Source organism: Streptopelia decaocto (genome assembly GCF_964273445.1).
Source record: "Streptopelia decaocto genome assembly, chromosome: 13".
NCBI lineage: Eukaryota > Metazoa > Chordata > Aves > Columbiformes > Columbidae > Streptopelia > Streptopelia decaocto.
Genome location: NC_138668.1, coordinates 7511998 through 7532633, shown reverse-complemented (window position 1 = coordinate 7532633; position 20636 = coordinate 7511998). Strand labels below are relative to the sequence as shown.

General features: G+C 39.4%; 1 protein-coding gene across 2 annotated transcripts in view; it reads right to left on the bottom strand.

The window, feature by feature from the left end:
- Positions 1-2366: 2366 nt before the first annotated feature.
- Positions 2367-20636, bottom strand: part of UNKL (unk like zinc finger) — a 31608-nt gene continuing 13338 nt past the window's right edge. Inside the window, exons 9-16 of one of the 2 annotated variants that reach the window (XM_082064856.1) lie at positions 16528-16716; positions 15868-15930; positions 14628-14793; positions 11678-11770; positions 10146-10376; positions 9285-9487; positions 8220-8474; positions 2367-6012 (exon numbers count right to left, since the gene is read on the bottom strand). In XM_082064856.1, coding sequence (XP_081920982.1) covers positions 5857-6012; positions 8220-8474; positions 9285-9487; positions 10146-10376; positions 11678-11770; positions 14628-14793; positions 15868-15930; positions 16528-16716 — 1356 coding nt within the window. In that variant the 3' untranslated portion in view covers positions 2367-5856. The remainder of the gene's footprint in view (positions 6013-8219; positions 8475-9284; positions 9488-10145; positions 10377-11677; positions 11771-14627; positions 14794-15867; positions 15931-16527; positions 16717-20636) is intronic. The other variant, XM_082064857.1, reaches the window with a different exon arrangement.

Here is a 20636-nt window from a genome sequence, read left to right as displayed (position 1 = left end):
GACAATAAAAGAAAACAAAGAATCAAATCCAAAAACTCCACAGCTGTAGAAAGATCTCCCTTTGAATTTATGGGGCTCAACTCCCAGAACTCACACAACGATCTGGGACATGTTTGTTATCTGCAGTTTCTCTTACACGTGTCTTAAGACTTAACCACATTAAGTCCTGCAAAATCTCTTACTGAAACTGAAGAATGATTTGAGAAAAAATCATTTTATAGCATTTTACTGATTTTCAGTTCTCCTGACTAAAAACCAGTATCACATGCTTAATTTAGGTTGGATATATATATATATATAAAATCTTAAAAAGCGAAGAAAAAATAAAGAGGGATTCAATACCTGGAATTTTTAAAGTTTTAGACACATACAAATCCAAACAGCATTCATATAGATTTTGGAATAAGTTAATTCAAAGTTTGGCCAAAGAGACTTTGCTGTTATCTTAGAATATACTGAATCTGGCGTAACGTGGGGAAAAACATAATGTAAAGACCAGATGAACCAAACCATCTGTGGGTATTTTTTTAAAACCAACATTTAACACATAAATTATGCCCTACTCAAATTAGCAATCTAAGGGGTTTTTTTGCCTTGTTTTGTTTGGTTTCTTTTTGGTAGGATTCATGACTGATCATGCACATTACCTGAGAACGTGTTACCTGTTCCCAGCTTATGCCTAATGGAGATGTAGGTACCTCAGGATGCATTTCAACAAGTGTTAGAATAATTTATAATCCTTCTTATAGTTGCTCCACCGAAAAAAAAATATAACATGAACAAATTTTTCGTGCCTGATAAGACACAGACTTTGTGAGCAGGCCCGGCTGTGCTGAGCAGGCTGGAGCCCCCGCTCGGGGCACAGGAGCCGCTGAGGGGTCTCGAACTCGCGGAGCACTGCACGTAGAAGGCGGCACCAGCCGCTCCGCGGGCGCATCTCAGCACATCCCGGATAACGGCCCTTAAAGCTACTGCAAAGGCCAAGCCCAGGAAACCGAACAGCACCAAAACCAACCAGCCAAAAAAACCAAACACAAACCCCAAATCCATAACCAGCTGAACGTGGTTCACGTCTCTAGTAAAGCAAATACCGTGCTGCAATTCAAACCAGTTTGTTGACCCCAGCAGGGAACTCCGATACTGCGATACGTAGTAAAGAAAATAATAAAGAATTAGTTAAATAATAGCAAGAAACGACTGCCATTGTTACAACAGAGGAGCGGTGCCGGCGCCCGCGAACCGACCAGCACAGAGGACAGGTGGGTAAAAAAGCGGTAACGCCCCGCAGGGAGATGGCAGCGCCGCCGCCCCACCTCCTCTGCCGGGAACCGGCGGCTTCGCCCCGGCAGCCCCGCCGGCAGCGAGGCCTCCGCCGCTGGAGCCGCCCGGTCCGGTCCGGCCCCGCCGCTGGAGCAGCCGCCGGTGCCGCGTGTGCAGCAGCCTCAGGCTGTACCGCGGCGTGCGCTGCGCTCCCCGCTCAGCCCCGCGCGGGACCCCGCGGCACCGCCCCCTCGCCACACGGCCGCCCCGCGCACGCGCAGTACCGCACCCGCGCCGCCAGGGCTCAGCCCCGCCCCTCCCCGCCCAGGGGTGTGACCGGAACGGGGACCGAGCAGCGACGCACGGGACGAGCCGCCAACGGGTTCTGTACAACGCGCAACGCCAGGCGGTAAGAGCGCGGTGCGCAGGGACGCTCCGCTGTGCTCTCTGAAACGGAAGCCAAGCGGCCGAACATTTGTGCCACGTTCATTCTCCAGCAGGAGCTTCACGGGGGTTTTCCCCGGCCCGAGGATTTAGGTACCGACAGACGATGTCCCAGTGGCTCTGACAGCCGGTGCTGCGGCCCGTTCTGCTGAAGCAGGTTATTTGTGTCGTAGTTGGACCTTCTCCCCTGGAACAGTAAATGCCAGTCCCAGTGGTTGAAACCCTGAAACGATCAGGAATGCTGTAATTAGATTGCCAAGGAAAACACCTGTAAATTTTTGAGTCTCTAAACACAATATTGCTTAGAAATAAAGATCAAAATTTTATTTCCATGTTGGTAATAAAAATAATTCCATGACTTCTGTAAACCATTGCAGAAACGCTATAGCATAGAAAAGTTTTAACAAGCGTTAACAATTTTGAACAGTTCACTACAAGTAAATGAGTATACGCATTATAAATAATATGATTTGTATTAAGAAAAAATTCATTCACAAAATCATTTGTCTATACACTCAAAACATTAACAGCTTCCATAAATTAATATGAGTAAAAATTCCATATTTATTTAGGGTCTGATGATGACCACAGATACACAAGCATGTGTGACAGTAATAATATTACTACCTATATTTAATACTGGGATACTCTGGATGACAATATAGAGTAAAACAAGTATGTCTTTAATAATCTGCTACTCAAAGAAGACTAATAATAAGCCTATAACATGCAGCTTGGGATCCATCTGTAATTAACATCCTTCTGGTTAAATTACAGCCCCTAACTGTAAAAACCCTGAGAAATCACAATTTTAATCTATTATTCCCCAGGCTACAGAAATTGTGGCAACATAATGGTATTCACATTAAAAATTATATTCTTACATAAATTAACACAGAACTTCCGTCAAATACCAAAATGAATCTCGAAAATCTATTTAGTTTGCTTTTCTGTACTTGGTGAATTCAGCAAATTACTGTACTGTGGTCTCGCTAAAATGTGATTTTAATGTATCCACTTTCTAGATGGTGTATATAGAACAAGGATGAATATTTACAAAGGTCAGATTTCACTTCTGACTTCTTCCAAATAGTCTCTAGTCAACTGCACATATTTTGTTATCCTCTGTTTTAAAGTACTGGGGTTCAAGTACGTATTTATTTGTACTTGCAGTTGACTTACTTTATTAAAGATACAGAAAATTTTGCTTGTAATTCCTCACAAAAAGAGTTTAGTGAAGAATGACTGTATTATTTTCGTATGTCTGTAATGTATGATGATTTCTGGTTCAAGTGATTACCTAAGGATTCGTCCATAATCACAGCAAGCTGCCCAGTCGGAGTTCACACGTCGGTGTGTTTCTTTGGTATGGGTTTTTCCTTCTCCACAAAATGGTTTCTTGATTGTTTTTAGATGTGTGTGTAACTCAGCACCAAAGGAACTTACAGGGAACACCCGAAAAACGTTCAGTACTGATGCTGCTATAGGACACACATCATTATTTTCAAGATTCATCATTGCAAAACACAAAACATACAACTTTAAGAAGCAACAGACTAAACATAATAGTTCATTTCCTCTAAAAATGCAGCACGTATAAACTATGATATCCAGGTGATGATTCACACTGCAGTTACTTGTCACGTTCCTTTTTTGTTGGTGTCGCAAGATGAGGAAAATTGCCTGTTACTACCAAAAAAAGGGACTAAACCGTAGCCCTAGGACACAGGCAGACGCACTAAAACACCCATGGAGAACTACGAACTCTGACACGACAGCACAAAACCCATTTGTGGGTGACAAAGGTCACATATCTGCAGCACAATGTGGCCTAAGCTGGTTTCTTCCAAAATAGCAAAGCAAAAATTGTCACTAAGCTATTTCTAAATGTTTTTGTGAGCACAATGGTTGCAGAATGCTGCTCTACGCACCATAAATACAGTAAACTGCTGTCCAAAATAACTGCTTGTTTGAAAACTACATAACGTAATTTCAAACTATGACACATTGTTCTTCAATTTGCTGTTTAAAAAACCAAAACAAACCCCTTACAGAACTACATTTGCTTTAGTCCAAAACGCTGTTCAAAAATCTGTCTTTGTAAAGGCTACACAGATGCAAAAATTTCATTAATACCTACAGCCAAACTCTGTGATCCACGTTCCTTTGTTTAAAAGTCCAAAGCTGGGTACACCTTTCAAATTGTAACATCTTCCCTCAGGACAGAAAAGAGTGTTTGGAAATGCAAATACAGTCCAATTTTATACTTTCCTCAGTACAAATGTTTCAGAGAAACTGTTGAAGTCAACAAAATCATGTTATTGAACCAAACTTTGCTCTTTAAAGTGATATTCAGACAAAATTTTGAAATAGCAGCAAGTAGAAATGTATTTAATATTTTATCCTACTTTGCCCTTCCCAAAAGGTCTCCAGGGTTCCTGCAGATCTGTGTCTTAGGAAAGCAGCAATTTGTGCATTTAGTTCTCACAGATAATGTGTAATGACTTTTTGCTAACTCAAGCCCTTGTATACAGAACACTAAACCCAAAGGAGACAGGGACTGCGGTACTATTGGCTCGGGCCCTTTAATGCTGGCGCAGTTCTCAAAAACTCTATTTCAATGGTAAGAATTTTAGTGTACATCTTGTTTCTTGTTTCAGCGTGACTGAACTTGAAGCAGATTAACTCTGCTGCCTGTGTGAAGTCACTGTTTGTACTCAATACAGTAATACAGAGATACAAATCACGTAACACAGTAGCAGGTCATTTCAATCTAAGCTGTACTAGTGTCACACCTGAATTTAATAGGAAAAGGAATAATGCAGGCAATTATTCTATGTAACAAAAATAAAAATATACAGTGTTAACATGCAGTAATTAATTAACTTCTTCTGAATTGCATGTTCACAACTACCAGGATGAAGTAAGGATATTACCACTTTTTAAAAGAATCTCTGTGTCAAAGTGCCACTGCCTGATTACATATTGAAATACTTCTGTAGTTCCTTTCAAACGTGCATTGCTTCGCTGTTGAAAAAAAGTGTATTATTAAATATTTAGAAAAGCAAGAGATGTATTCTGGTTATTGTCAAATTGTTCAATACAAAATTAAGCAATAGAAATTATTTGTAAAATTATTTTTTTATGTCTTCTGCCATTTTATAGGATATTGGGGATAGGCACTTGGTAATATTATATATATCATATCTGCTCCCAAGGAGTTCCACACGGGTTAGGAGACGTACAAATACTTTAGAACTACAGACATCCAAACTGAGGGGAACGTGCAAATGCACATTTTACTGAAACTGATCTGTTTCACAAGATTGAAAAAATGCCTTTGGATATGAAAGCACATGTGCCTCACTGGTTTTGTGTCTGCTGGTACATTTATAAATACTACAGTATGCACTTAAATTATAAATTGTAAAAGAACTAGGTAAGTTATCATTTCTATTTAATCATATTGTAATTTAACAGTAAAACAATGTAAAATATTTTAAATTCACAGTACACATATAACATGTCGTATTATTGCATATTAAAAAAATAAACATAAGACCCAAAAAGCAGCTTGAAGCCATTTACAACATATCTTCTAATAAAATGCAATAATTAAAAAGTGCTTTTATATTAATCAGTGTTTTTCAAACATCCACGTAAACGTAGTGTTAGACTGATTGCAAAATACTGGCTCTGGCGTTCTGCACACAACACACACGGCAAAGGGACCATTGGTACTGCTGAGTGTGCAGTTACCGTATCTACGTATCCATCTTCTGTGTACGAAAATAACAGGTGTAAACACTTCATTCGGGCATTATGGTAAGACACATACAAAGTGATCACAGTGCAAATGAAGCCAAGCTGCTGTGCGCTGGGAATGTAAGTGGAAGTCAGAAACAGCTGCGAGGGGACTGGGGGGACTGACAGAACCCCAAGAACATAGAACCTCATGAAGTGACTGAAGTCGGTATGTCAGGGTGAGCAAGCTCATTCTCTATCTTAACGCAACTAAGTTTCCCACATCAAGATGGCAATCAGTCTAGCACTATTAGATGGATTAATTATCAGTGATATAATTCTTATACAAAGTATAAAACCATAAAATTATTTAATTCATGAACATGATTTGAGTACTACGCCTGTATGTTACCACGGATTATCTTTTTTCTTGCAGCACAGACATTCTTCTTGTGCAGCTGCGCAGTGATCGCCAAGAACATAATGCTGACGTGGATTAAGGATAATGCTACGATCACCTTCCTGACATACGACACACTTCTTTGACTGAAGCTGAAAAATCACCTGTAAAAAGATTATTGCACTCAATAAAAACGATTCCAAAGTATACAGTTGTGTTCTAGAAGCTTTACACTTGGCTGTCCTGAACAAATTTCTAATTTAACAACACAAAGGACAATGTCTCTGTATGACTGAACTGAGGGATCATAAGATCAGAACATGCGCAACCTTTGAAGTAGCAGCTGGAGGAGTACAGGTGCTTTTAGAAAGGAAAATATCTGGGATTGAACCTCTGCATTGAAATTTTCCTGCGTAATTGGGATGAGAGATACAAACAAGCAAAACCAACCAAACAAAAAGACTAAATAAGCTTTTTTCATTATCATCTGCTCCCTTATTTTGCCATTTCAAACCACGGTTACATTTTCTCATGCTGTTGGAAATGTCCACATTAGGACAAAATGGAAGCATCCCAAATGCGCGAGACTTTGAATCAAGCTACTGGTACAGACTTCGGGGAGGATGTTACAACTGCAAATAAATGTCTCCATGTGGTAAGGCATATCAATGCTATTAAGGAACAAGAAGAACTGAAAAGCATCTAAAAGCCGTGTTAATTTTTGAAGAGAAAGACACGGTTTGGACTAAGAGAAGAACCCAGAACGCTTTGTGTGGCACTGCCTAAGACACAACTTTGTCCTGAAAGGAAAAGACACGTGAGAAAAGGCCACAGCGGCAAAGGAAACCTGAGAAACTGAGGAGCTGGAAAAGGTTTTAATGGTTCTGATCACTCCGGCCTAGCCAAGGTGACCTCCATTCCACGATGGAAGGACTTTATTGATAAAGGTTCCCAAGACTCTCTTGCTCCTCTTTAAAATCCCTTAGGAGAAAAAAAACAATAGTGGTCCCTAATCCAATCCAGAATCCTGTAAATATACTTCATAACAAGAGCCTAGTAACTAGCAAGTCTTGTCCTCCACCTACTTTATCGACAAGACTTAAATTATGCTTTAAACTCTTCTAAAGCGATCCTGGCTTTTTATTCAAAGCTGTAGTTCATATTGATACAGAGGCACTGGACAGGCTGTGCACTGAGATGGAGAAGACACTGCTGAATTCAGAGAGGTGCTGGAGTATGGCTGACTGTCCCTTTTTCATCTGGACAGGCCCATCACAGCCAAAACAAACCAGCAAGAACTGGTGTCCTATGTGGTGTCACTGCCCTTGGAGACTGTAGGGGAAGAAAGGAATGTGAAACCAAGTTGCCCCCAGTAAGGTTTGAAGCATGCTGCCTGGAGCAGTACGTGGTCATTATTACCTTCCTTGATGAGCTCAGAGGAGTGGTACCTGACGTTCCCAGAGCTGAGAGCCCTGACAAATGCCCTCAATCTGGCAGCAAAAGAGTATCCTAAATTTTGGTAAAAACTGAGTCTGGATTTGAGAGAAGGGGAAATGCAGTAATATGCCGCTAAGGTGATTAAGGGACTGAAGCACCTGGTACACAAGGAGAGGGTGAAAGATTGTTCAGCCTTCAGAAGAAACGGCATCTTACTGGTGTGTATAAATCCCTGATGGGAGGGAGTAAAACAGATAGGGACAGACTCTTCTTAGCGGTATCCAGTGAAAGAAGAGGCAATGGGTACAAATTCAAATACAGAAAGTTCTACAAAGCCATAAGAAAAAACTTTTCTTACTGTGAGGATGGTCAAACGTTGGAAAAGGTTCCCCGCAGAGGTGGTGGACTCTCCATCCTTGGAGATAATCAGAACGCTACCGGGCAAGGCTCTGAGCAACCTGCTTGAGCTGACTCTGCTTTGAGCCGGGCATCTAACTGGATGATCTCCAGAGGTCCCTTCTGATGTCAATGATTCTGTGCTCCAAGTCTCTACTGGCCTCTCTGACTACACAAACTCCTATCCACCTACCTTCTAAACAAGTGAAAAGCATGTAACTATTTTAACTTATTTAAGGCAATTATTTTTAGTTATTTAGGTAATGCCCAAGTTGGATGTAATAGCTGGCTTTAAATGTTTTTTTCTAATTACCCCAAGAATTTTGGTGAATCACTTGTAATCTGTTCTGATAGCTGATCAAAAACTTAGAAGAATCCATTAGATTGAGAAATCTGAACCATCCTCTATTCCAGAAAAGACTTAACACTGAGAGCGGTGTTGCTCTTTGAACTGAAACCTGCATAAGTCAGTCACTGAGGGTTACTGAGCTACCAGTTTCTGTTTATCAGAAATAGTTATGCAGATGAAGAAACTCACCTCATCTATTGTTTCTAAATCTAAGTGCAGCTGGTTTTGTAAGGACCGAAGCTTTGGCAAGGATATCTTTTCTATATCTCCACAGTTTTTCATATAAGGTAACGTAGTAGACAGACAAGCCGCTAATTGTGTCTTCAGCTTTTTAAACTTATTTTCCACTTCTTCCTTCTTCTGCAGAGCAAGTTGTTTGTCCACATCTGCGATGTCAGCACGTTCTTTTGCTTCTTGAGCCTCCTTCTGCCATGCATCACATGCCTGGGAGAAAGAGATTTCCAGCATATTAAAAATATTTTGTTAAAAATTAACAACAGAAGAACAAATTTGAAAGCCTTCAAAGATGCAGGTAATCTCTCATTTTAAACATAACAACACGTTTACTGTCAATTTAATGCTTCCCCCTACTTATCCTACCTTCTAATTAACAACTCTTCTTGTTTTGTCTTAATGTAATTTTTAGGTATATCACTGTTACTTGTCTGTAAACAGCCAGGAGCCTTTTTGGAGCTCTATAAATTGAACAAATTTTAAATGTTAAATTCATAATTTAATGTCAACATACACCAAAAACTACCAAAATTCAGTAGAGCTACTTAGCTACTTCTCATCAGAGAACAACATGAGGGGAAGGAAAGAACTACAGAAAATGCACCAGACTGGCAGTTATCAACAACCTCAGCCTGACTGCTGAGATGTTGTCCAGGTACCCTACACAACCACAGCTGAGCGGAAGCCTCTGCTTTTTTCCTGTGCTTACTGTCTGCAAGAGGTACAGGAGGGAATGTATGTTTTTAGTTACTTAAACATGAAGATACGTTGCTGTTCAGCCCTATCCTGAATACCTGCAAGTGTTCTTGTCTAGAGGCAGATCAACTTTCAGAAAATTAATTGCCTTTTAAAGCGCTCAGTTTCCTTTATGCTGCTAGTTCATTTTGAGATATTCCTTTGACAGATTGCAATGAAACTCTGGGTCCAAGGATGAGAAGATATATAGAAAGGAAAAGCCGTAAGAGCTGCATGATTGTCAAATATATATATATAATTTCATATTACCATAGATTAGCATACCCGTTTTACTTGTTTCCAAGATTCTTCCCATTGCTTCATTTTTTTCTTGGCATTGTCAAGTTCCTGTCTAACTCGAGTCAGTTCGCTCCCACTGGCGTTTGAACTTATTGAGGGGGTGGTGCCACCGCTTAGTACTGGGGATGAACTAGGAGAGACATTCCCAGTTACAAAGTCCCAAATGCTCCCTGGAACACCATTTACACCTGTAAAACAAATGCAGAAATTAAAAAAATAAATCATTCTGCACACACTGCTGCAAAACATTTCACATGAAGAACAAAACAGATGTGCCACATACGCAAAATTTATAATTTTACCTGCAAGACTCATGACATTATTTCACTACCTTCAGAAATGTGACAGTCTGGAAAATGTTTACAGTATTTATAGCAATTCAGGAGACCTACCACATTTTTTATTGCTGCTTTTAATAAAAGACAGTACAGTCCATAAAAGGAGAAGTTCGAGTGAGAATTCATTTATATATCAAAAACTTTGTTCCTAGCAGCTCATACATAATTTTAATTCTTCCTCTGTTTTTTTTCCTTTAGCAAAATGCTGTGGTTAAAATACCTTCCTGCTGTCTATATGCCAACTGCTATATTTTACCCCTTTCAAACGCCTGTGTAAATACCCCCTCTTCCAATAATTATTTTTTTTCCTTGGCTGGGAATGGAAGTTCACTCCTTGAACTTTCTTCCACGTACAACCCCATTCTCGGTTGTGCTATCAATTAAAAGAGCTAAGCTTTGTTGTCCAGATTAAGACATAAAAACCACGCAAAGCCTTGAAGTGAACATTTCTTGCCCGCCATTGAGCTCCCTCTTACAATACACAAAGTGCAGCCTTCAACCTACTTACCTGTAGGGCTGTGAGAAGAGGCTGAGGTGCCCAACAAACCACGTTCTGTCCTCACAGGCTGAGGCTGCTGGTAGTGAGGAGCCATAGCAGACGAAACAAAGGACTGAGACAGTGATTGTGAGAGAGAACTAAGTGGAGAGGTTGAAAGGGATGATGATGAATGTAAAGATGAGGAACGAACAAGAGAACCTGGAATGTTGACAGGTGCTGAACTTCCCAGTAATCTTTGACCTATGGATGCACAGGGACAAAACAAAGTTTCAAAGCAGTCCAAAGTGCTCTGTAAGTATTTTTCTGAAAAATGTATCAAATGTAAATTAAATTATATATTCAAATACCTTTCAATTAAAAAGTTTGTTTATCTGATATTACAAAAATATTTTTAAATTGAACACTTGAAAGTAGTTTTCCAAGTGCCCGAAAACATAATTTATAGCTTACGCCAGTGGCTTCATATGCAGCTACAAAGAAAGAGAAAACATTTTTCAGATCAAGTTTTCTGACTTACTCATTTTAACAGCAAACAACTAATGCAAGTGGAGAAATTGTTCTTCTTGGAGCAACAGTCAGCAATAATAAACTGGGGCACAGCTGTAGCTGTTTCACCCTTTGTGTCTAGAGCCACAGAGCAAGAAGGACACGTTTGCCACCCAAGAATACAGTTTTGTTTGCACAAGTGAATGCTCGCACAACTGGCTTAATAATCGCCAGACACCCTTTGAATAAATGCTAGCAAAACAGATACCAGCAAATAAATGAAGTATTATAAATACATCTGTTCTCTTGCTCTGTGACTCTCAAAGGAATATAACAAAATTATAGTTCCTCAGTTTCCCCTCCTATTTTTCTAATTTTTGCCTCTTGATTATATTCCCTCTGCTACTTTCACAAAGAAAAGGTAGCATTTTAATTTCCTGATGTTGCCCCCTCCATCCTTCCTCCCTGCTGTCTCTCCACTGCACTGCTTTCCTTTGCTGTGCCGCTCCTCTCCCAGAAGAGGCCAAACGGCTGAATACTTCCCAACAGACCTTCAACTGGATTGCTCCTCCCAGGTTAGATTAATAGAAAGTCGAGGACTCTAATTTGCAAGTATTAAAATCCTAAAGATTGCTAGCTCCTTCTCCTCAAGAATTGTCCCCACTCCCCCTCTCAGCAGCCACCTAACCATGGAAGTACTGGCTGGTCCCCGCAGCACACACTGCCTGCTCTCAGACATTTGCAGCACTCAATATGCAGGCAGTCAAGTTCAAGCATAATGTCTTTCTGTAAATGCATGTAAGTCTTTCCATCTACTGTTATGCCCATGGGCCCAAGTCATTAAGCATGTTAAAAAAATGTTTAATAGACTAATTCTTGGCAAAATACAGATAGGATGATAGTGCTGCAGTCCCTTTACACCATGGCTGGAAGAAAACAGAGGACTTCTCTTCAAAGTCTGTGTTGTCTGTAACTATTTTGATAAATAAAAGTTTGGAAAGGTAAGAAAGAAGGATATTTTAAATTAGTATTATTTTACAAATTGGACCTCTTACTTGCTAATCCAAGGTCGCTGCCTTCTTGATCTTCTAATTCTCTATCTAGGGATGCAATGTTCACATCATTAAAATGCAAATCTAAAGCAGAACCTGTTAAACAAAACATTGTATCAATGAATTATCCTTGAATTATCCATAAAACTTTCATAATGGCTAAAATAAGGAAACTTTATTTGACTATTTTTGTTAGTGCTTCTATCACAGAATTCTTTTGCATCTAGGTCATGATGAGACAGCATGTGTGCTTGCAGCCCACAAGGCAAATCTTAACTTGGGCTGCATCAGAAGAAGGGTGTCCGGCAGGTGGAGGCGGGGATTCTGCCCCCCTGCTCCGCTCCGGTGAGACCCCCTGCAGTGCTGGTCCAGCTCTGGTTCCTCAGCACAGGACACACAGGGACCTGCTGGAGAGGGGCCAGAGGAGCCACAGAAATGATCCGAGGCTGGAACAGCTCTGCTGGGAGGACAGGCTGAGAGAGTTCAGGTGTTCAGCTGGAGAAGAGAAGCTCTGGGAGACCTTATTGCAGCCTTTCTGTACTTAAAAGTGGCCAAGAAGAAAGATGGGGATAGACTTTTTAGCAAGGCCTGTTAAAATAGGACAAGGGTTGATGGTTTTAAACAAAAGGAGGGAGATTCAGGCTGGACATGAGGAAGAAATTGTTGCAATGAGGGTGGTGAGAGCCTGGCCCATGTTGCCCAGAGAGGTGGTGGATGAACCATCCCTGGAGACATCCCAGGCCAGGCTGGACGGGGCTCTGAGCAACCTGAGCTGGTGAAGATGTCCCTGCTCATGGCAGGGGTGGCACTGGGTGTGCTTTGAAGGTCCCTTCAACCCAAACAATCCTATGATTCTATGAACAGACTGAAGTATCAGGCTGGCAGATGTCCCCTAATGTTAAGCTCCCACCTTCTCCCTGCTACCACTTGAGTCATTTCCCTTCACTGCTGCCCATTCTCTATTGATTCCTCTCCAAATCTGTGGAGGACTTCAAACACCCTGCAGCTTTTATGTTCTTGATTATGCTGCTTTGTGTTTTTTTATCAGAAGGAAACCAACAACTCAATGCACCTCTCTCGTCTCTGACAGGAGTAGACTGCAACAATATATCTTCTTCCACTCCGTTACTCCTCAGTTTTCAACATATTGTCCAAGCCTCAATGCCAAATATTACTTCTATCTGACTGGTATACTTATTCCCAACTCTCCTGCACCTTTCTCTTCCCCACCTCTTGGGGACGATTACTCGGGGAGCAGACAGAGGGGGCCTGGAGCTCCCCATGAGATCAACATAAAGAGCCACAGAAAGGGCTACAGACCCCACTGTCTGACAAAGCTTCCTCAGCCCTTGCTGATGTAACCCTCCTGCATTTCACCTCATCCTTTGTCCGAACCCACTCATCCCCTTTTCCCATAATCATCCGGTCCCTTCCCTTGCTGTAGCTCTTTTTTTTATCCCTTTTTTATGATTCTTCAATCCACCACTTCCTATGAGAACGCTATGTATCTATTTTCTGTTCCACAATAATCTTCTGTTCTATTCAGATTATGTGCAGCACTTTATTGTTAATGCCATCGTATATGTCCATGAAGCAGAATTCCGGAAAAAGAATTTTTATATATATGAAATTCTTTTAAAGAAAAAAACCCCAAACCTATGCAGTTACCATGAACTACACTACCTTATACATACATGAGACATGTATTTTGTGATTAATATTCTGATAACAAACAGCATTCTGAAAACTGCTTTAGAAAAGCATCTGTAGACAGCAGAGGCATATTCTAACTCAGAGGAATCAAGAGTCTCATGCTCAATAATATAATCACACTGGGACATGGCAAACATAGCATATCACTGTTTAAATTACTTTGCAACACTTGTTCAGTATATCATTATTTTAAAATTACACTGATTAGCACCACATCTAATCTACAGTAATTAAACCGTGGTTTTTATTGTTATATGAGCAACTTGTTACAGCCAACTACTTATTCCAGAAGTAATGTTTATCTCAACAAAAATGTGACTTCCTTCCATAGAGTATCTTAAAATATTAACCATAAGCCAATGAAGTTATATTACTTGCATAGAATAAAAACTAAAATTCTGCTCATTCTAATTCTGAAATTTAAAAATAATCTAAAATTTATTTTCTGTTCTAACACACAGATCATAAAAAAAAACTTTAAGGAAAGCAAGCTATACACTTGTGAGACTGCAGAAGATCATCCACCATTTAATATTCTGCATAGATTTATTTCCTAAAATAATTAAAAGAGCAAATGCCTAACTTACCATGCTGACATGCTGACTCACTGCAGTCTGCTGGTCACTGCTACACATGGATTTAAACACAGCTTCAAGTACACCAGCTAATCAGAGCAGCTTCCTGATCATATGACTTATACCATAGACTGCAGAATACAGCACCTTTCAAATCACAACTTTGTCTGCCACAGCCTCCGAAATAACCCACACTTACTGTAAAAGTGACACAAATTTAAATGAGTTTGTGGCTAGCACTAAATTAAGGGGAGCAGCTGGTACACTCGCTGGCAGGACCTCCATTTAGAGGGAGCTCAAAAGGCTGGAGAACTGGACTGACAGAAACCTCATGAAATTCAACAAAAGCAAATACAATAATGCTGCAGCTGGGACAGAATAATCCCTTGCAACAGCACAGACTGGGCCCAGAAGATCAGAAAGCAGCACTGCAGAAAAAGATCTAGGAATTCTGATGAATGACATGTTCAGCATGTTCTGTGGCAACGAGAGCTTACAGCATATTGGCCTGTATTGTAAAAGTGCAGCGAGCAGGCTGGGGAAGTGATTATTCCTCTCTATCCAGCACCTGTGAGACCACAGTTCTTTGAGCCTATGCGAAAGCAAGAACAACTTGAATAATGCAAAAAAGCATGTACAATTGGAGATGAGATGTTAAGACTTACCTACTACAGATTCAACTGTGTTACTGCCAGAATAGAACGGGAGAGCTTTGGCACTGATAGCAGAGACAGCTGTAGGAGATGAACCATCTGATCCAACACTAGAGGCCAGACTGGAAGTTATACTGGAAGCGAGTGGGTTAACTGCTGAAAAAACACTGAGGTGGTTCTGTTAAAAAAAACGAACATAGGTATATAAATATACACACACACACTCACACAGAATTATGTACAAACATATAAAATAAAGAGAATACAGATTTTACTGTAGTTAATTTTAATTCAAACAGAAAGAAATCCAGAAGAGCCCTCTGAATAATAGATAGGATAATTCTCCTTATAGTTTCCCAGCAAGTCCATTTCTCCATTGTGGCTGGACATCACTACCACATGAGGGAATTCTGCTTTAAAAACAAAAATGTATTTAAATAAATGTAATAGTTAGCTGGTCTGATGCTCCTTTTCAAAAGGAAAATATCTCCTGGGGGACTGTACCGTTTAATTATGCATTTGTACACAAATTATATTATTTTATTTTTTTTACCTGCAAATGTTCTCATTTAATCTGAATGCGATCGGTGCGTAAACATGATTGTGCTGCACACAAGTATCATGTTATACGATGACCTGTACATGTGCTACTTTTTTCTACCTGAACATTTTTTTAATATACGAATCACACTTTTAAATGTAAAATGTAAGAAATGCAAACGATATGTAACCACGTCACATTCTAAACTGGAAAAGAACTCCATAAAGCCTACAGGGACCTGGTGCAGAGTTTCCACTATATTAATTCTCTTTATTGTTTATTTATTCCCTCCAATCTTTTAGTTAATAAAAACATTTAACTGTGACTGAATAAACCCACATTGTCCTCTGTATGATGAGCAGTGATTGTGCAATATTTACCCTTCGGATTTCTACCAATACCACAGAAAATGTCTATTTCAAAGCTAGATACAGTGCAAGACTGAGGCCAATAACAACCAAGAGAATTAATAATTTTTCCTTTAAAAATGGGCACAAACTGAAATATGGAAAGTTTCACTTGAACACACATGGTAAAAACATATTTCCGTACATTTAGACAGAACATCCTGGTTTTCAGTTTGTGCCTGATGCCTCTTGTCCTGTCACTGGGCTTAAATTTTCCTTAGACAATGTTGTAAAGTGCCGCATAACTTTCATACTGCATGAATAGATTATCAAAAGGGAAAAAGTGTTTAGCTTTTGGCAATACCTGCTTGTTGTCTTGTTCATTTATTGTCTGCTGATTCTCAGCTGGGAATTCTCGATGCTTTGCCTGAAAGAAGAAAAATCTTTGTAATATATGAACTTAATGAGTCATTGCTGTAAAAGATATTATTAGTTTATGGAGGGTCAGTGGCATCTCTGTAATGGTATGTATCTTAAACAGTCTGACTTCATTTCCCTCACTGCGATCCCATATTGAGAATTACATTTTAACAATCATAGAGTAAATATACATGGAAAAGGAAGAGCAATTGCAATTTTTCCACTTATATGCATAATTGAGCACATTCAAGTTATTTCTGGTCCAAAAATTGACTAGCAGTAAACTCTGCAAGGCGCTCTGTCTCCTCAGGAAAAAATGGTTCTCTCTGCTGCTTTTAAGCCATCTTGTTGTGTCTGTTCCTTGTTTCCTTGGGGAGATTCCTAATCTGGAATTCACTGCATGTCAGCTGAGCTGCAGTGAATGCATGAGTGTTCTTGGGCTGTGACAACTGCAAAGTTGATGCAGTTTAGCTCAGTAGAGGGTTCCAAATACTGCTGAATTATCAAAAATCAGTGCTGATACACGAGGCAGACAACATTTAATGCTGAATCTAATTTAACTTAAGATTACATTTGGACTTCTAGAGCCATATTATTCACATACCTGATCTTCTCGTTCAAAGCCTGGTGCTTTCGGATAGGAAGATATCGATGAAGAAACACCAGATGTGCTTGACTCAGAACATGAACCACCATTTGCTAATGATCTCTGTCTACAAAGAGATCCAAGGGGTGATAGAGAACTACTGCTACCAGAACTTGATGTTACAGTTGGACTTGAAGAACATGAAATCTGTAGAAGACAAAAACCAGTGTCTAATATACTCTATGATTTTTTAATGCTTACAGCTATAGTCTCCCTCTGTAACACAATCAGTTGAAATTATAAATTTATTTCAGTCTGATGTAAATACAATACTAATTTGGGTTTATTTGTATATATTTTTAGCATTGGCTTAAAAAAAGTAGCAGATGACAAAAGCAACATGGAGCTACAGTAAACAGACAGACTGCAAAAGGAGATGCATTTGTGCACACTAGAATGCAACCTTGTTTGGTCCCTATGCACAAAATCAATCACAGACAGAGATTGCTCTCTATTTAATGGGTATTAATTTACAAAAAAAAGGAATAATTGCTTTCTGACAATGCTAATTTCTATTCCTTCATATATTTCTTAATTTACAGTTTAATGCAAGCATTATACAACATTTTACTCTTATAAGAACTCATCTGAATCAAGCCAAGCAATTCAAAAAGAAAAAGGCATGTAGAATCTTGGCAAAAAGCATCTAAATGCCTGTTTGTAAATCTCAGAAGGCCGTCTTCTGAAATTCTTCAATATAAAAATGGTTACTGATTAATAAATCAACATTTTAATATTTTAAAATATTACTGAATTTATAACTTTTAGTTCTGCTGTACATTTTATAGTTTTAAACTTCTAAAGTAAAAGGCTTAAGATGAAGGTACAATCTGTAAGTAGGTCCAGACAATTTTTTTGCTAAAAATGCAATTCTGATCAACCTGAAATTTATGAACTCAGGTGCAGCATCCTCCAATACTATGTTGGAGTGGAATTGTGGGCATTTCTCCTTTCTACATTTTTTAAGTAAACTGTTCAATTTTCTTAAACTAGATTTATAACCAGATTCACAAAAGCACTATGGAAATAGTTCCATCCTACATTTCTACCTAACGGCCCAGTGGACAGAACACTCAGTGATGAGACACATTTCCAATCCCTTCCATGTTAGTTCTGGAACAGAAACTGCCGGCTCTCAAGGAACTGAATTAGTTAATACAATAAGTGGGTGAAATTCTACCCAAGTTGTTTTGGTTTGTTTAAATACAAAACACACACTGAATCAGACAGACTAAACAAGAATAACTACGTAGTTTACTGTTAAACTCTCAATTTACAGTAAAAACCCTCAATTTTATTCTATGTTCCAAAGAATGTGAAAGTATTCTAAGCAAATCAGCATTTTAACAGGAGCCACCTCTCTCTCCAGAATAGTATAACATCAAAATGTTCCCCCAAATTCAAATCCCTGTAAATCAGGTAGAGAACAGACATGAACCTAGATGAGGTCTTAACCCTGGACAGAAAAAGACCCTCCAACAAATGTAAGCTCTATACCTGCTGAAGATTATTTCCTATGCATTCACTCATGCCTGTTTCTATGGAAAAATCTCCCGTGATGAACCTTATTGGTGTGGAGTCCTGTACTTAGATTGCTTCTGAAATCCAAAGACAGCGTCTCTACACAAGAGTGTGAGATGTACATACACCCTGAGAGCGGACAGAAGTACAAGAGTGGGCACCACAGCAAAAAATAATTGATAGCCAAGGTTTACTCTGACAAAATTCCTTCTGAAGTCAAAGACTTCACCACAAGCTTGTTACCACATGCAAAGTTTCTCTTTCTGTCACTATTTACTGTAAATCCAAACCTGAGGATTGTCCCTCTGCACGGCCATGCACTTTTTTCAGCTTTAAAATACTGAAATCCTTTCTCTATGGTAGAGAGAAAAAGAAAATAAAAGGACGCTGCTGGAGAAAGAAAACCAAAAAACCCCACACCAAACAAACCAAACCATTGCTCTTAAGTGAAATTAAAAAAATAAGGGTTTTGGTCAATAAAGTGATGCTAAAGTATTCGGTTCCGTATCAAAAGATTTTGAAAACTTTTTGTGAATGACATAGTTACTCCTTGTAAGTGCACTTGAAACAGTTGTGGCAGCACAAGGCTCCTTAATGCAGCAGACAAATATGTAAAATAAAATGACTAGACAGCAAAGGCAGACTAACACCCAAAGTAAGATACTACTGTAGGAAAGCTACTGACTCAATTCAAGGATGAGCTCCCCAACCTGCACAGAATGCTTCTCAGATGCATATTTCATGTCTGCTTCTTCAGCTAGGTGGGCAACATTTTACCAACACAGAAAGATGTACATCATGGTTGTTCCCCTACAATGTGACCTAATGAAGTTGAGGGGAAAAGGGAGGAAGGAAGACAGCCGTTATGGATTACTTGTCCTGGAGGGCTGCTGCAAACAACAGAGCCGTTAAGTGGGGAAAGATGCCCTTGTTCACCCAAATGTATGGGGCTTGAGGTACAGAGCTGCAGGGCAAGAGTAGATCATGTCAGGTATGTAAACTGTTAGACAAGTTTACTCAGGACCAGTGTCTGACAGTGATGAGAAGGAACACAAAGGAGGTGACAGAACAGAGAGAAAAACACGAACCACCACTGTAAATATGTTACTGGGATACAAAAAAATGGGGGGAGGGAGGGAGGAAAACAGACTGACTACTCAAATACTAAAATTAGGTGGTTTACAGCAGATGGAGAAGGTGAAAGCAAGCAAGCAACAAAACTCACGAATTAAACACGGAAAGCAGAAGACCAACCTGCTAATGAAAAACCAGGAACTGAATATTAAAAAGAAAAAAAAAGGAAGTGCATCAAATAATCCTGCAGGTAAGGAGTCAAGTGAAAGACAGAACAACAGAACACTTTGCCAGACATCAGAAAAAAGGTGGCCACTTGCCATAGGACTTCAAGTAGAAAGCACAGGGAAGGGAGCAGCGTCAACATTTCCATTTTTGCACTTGAACAGTAGTACAGGTAGAGACTCACTGAGCATGGAATGGAAAACGTACACAATGTTCATCAGACTCCTAAAGATGTCTAACAGTAGAAGATTCCCCACAGCTGGAAGGTGTATTAGAACAGTTAGTATTTGCAGCTGTGCCCAGACCACTCATGAAAGGCTAAGAAGCTTCTGGGAGAAGAAATGCTTTAGAACCTTAGCAAAACCAAAATGAGCTTCTTCAATAAAAAGGCAGACCCTCTCTCAGAACCCTTCATGTACAGAGGCAGACTTCTGCACTGGGAGCCTAAGATAAAATGTAGGCATATTGGTACCTTTATTTTCAGTCTACAGGACAGCAATATGAAGCTACCTGAAAGAAAACAAGTTTTAACTGCGCCATTTATTGGCAATTTCTTTTAAACATTGTTTAAAATACATTCTTTTATCTGGTTTCTAACCAAACAGTATGGATCAACAGTGCTGGAAAGCTAGAAGTGAAAATTCTGGGGATAAATGTGTATTTCCTTATAACTCGACACTACAAATGAGGTAAGAAAACCCCAAGTCAGGAGAGAACAAGAGAGAAGTCACTATTCTTACATATTATTTTGCAACAAACATAAAACCTAACAAAAGGATCTATTCCAACTGATACTAAAAGGAAGATAATAAAAGTTCTGCAATATATCTTTCTCCTTCCTCTCCCCCATCCTTAACTGCTAAATGTAATATAAACTACATTTATCACCCCTGTAATCAAACACCTCTCTACTACCAAACATATTGCATGTACCGCACCACTGTAAGAAGCTTTAAGCATAAAGCATGTTCAGGTACGACATCAATTAATTCCTAATGTTAAGAAATTAGAGCAGAGAAGAGGGCTGGGATCAGGCAAGATCTTCCATGAATGAAACCTTTCCTATAGAAAAAAGAGACATATGTAAATTAAGCTGTCCTGTACTTGTATATTTGATTAACAATGATGTTCCTCACTGTAGCATTCAAAATATTGCATCTAAAGACAAAAAACAAGAACAGAAAACACACATAATACATAGTTAAATCTGGTGCCAAAGGCAGACATTCCATTTAGGTTTACAGTAG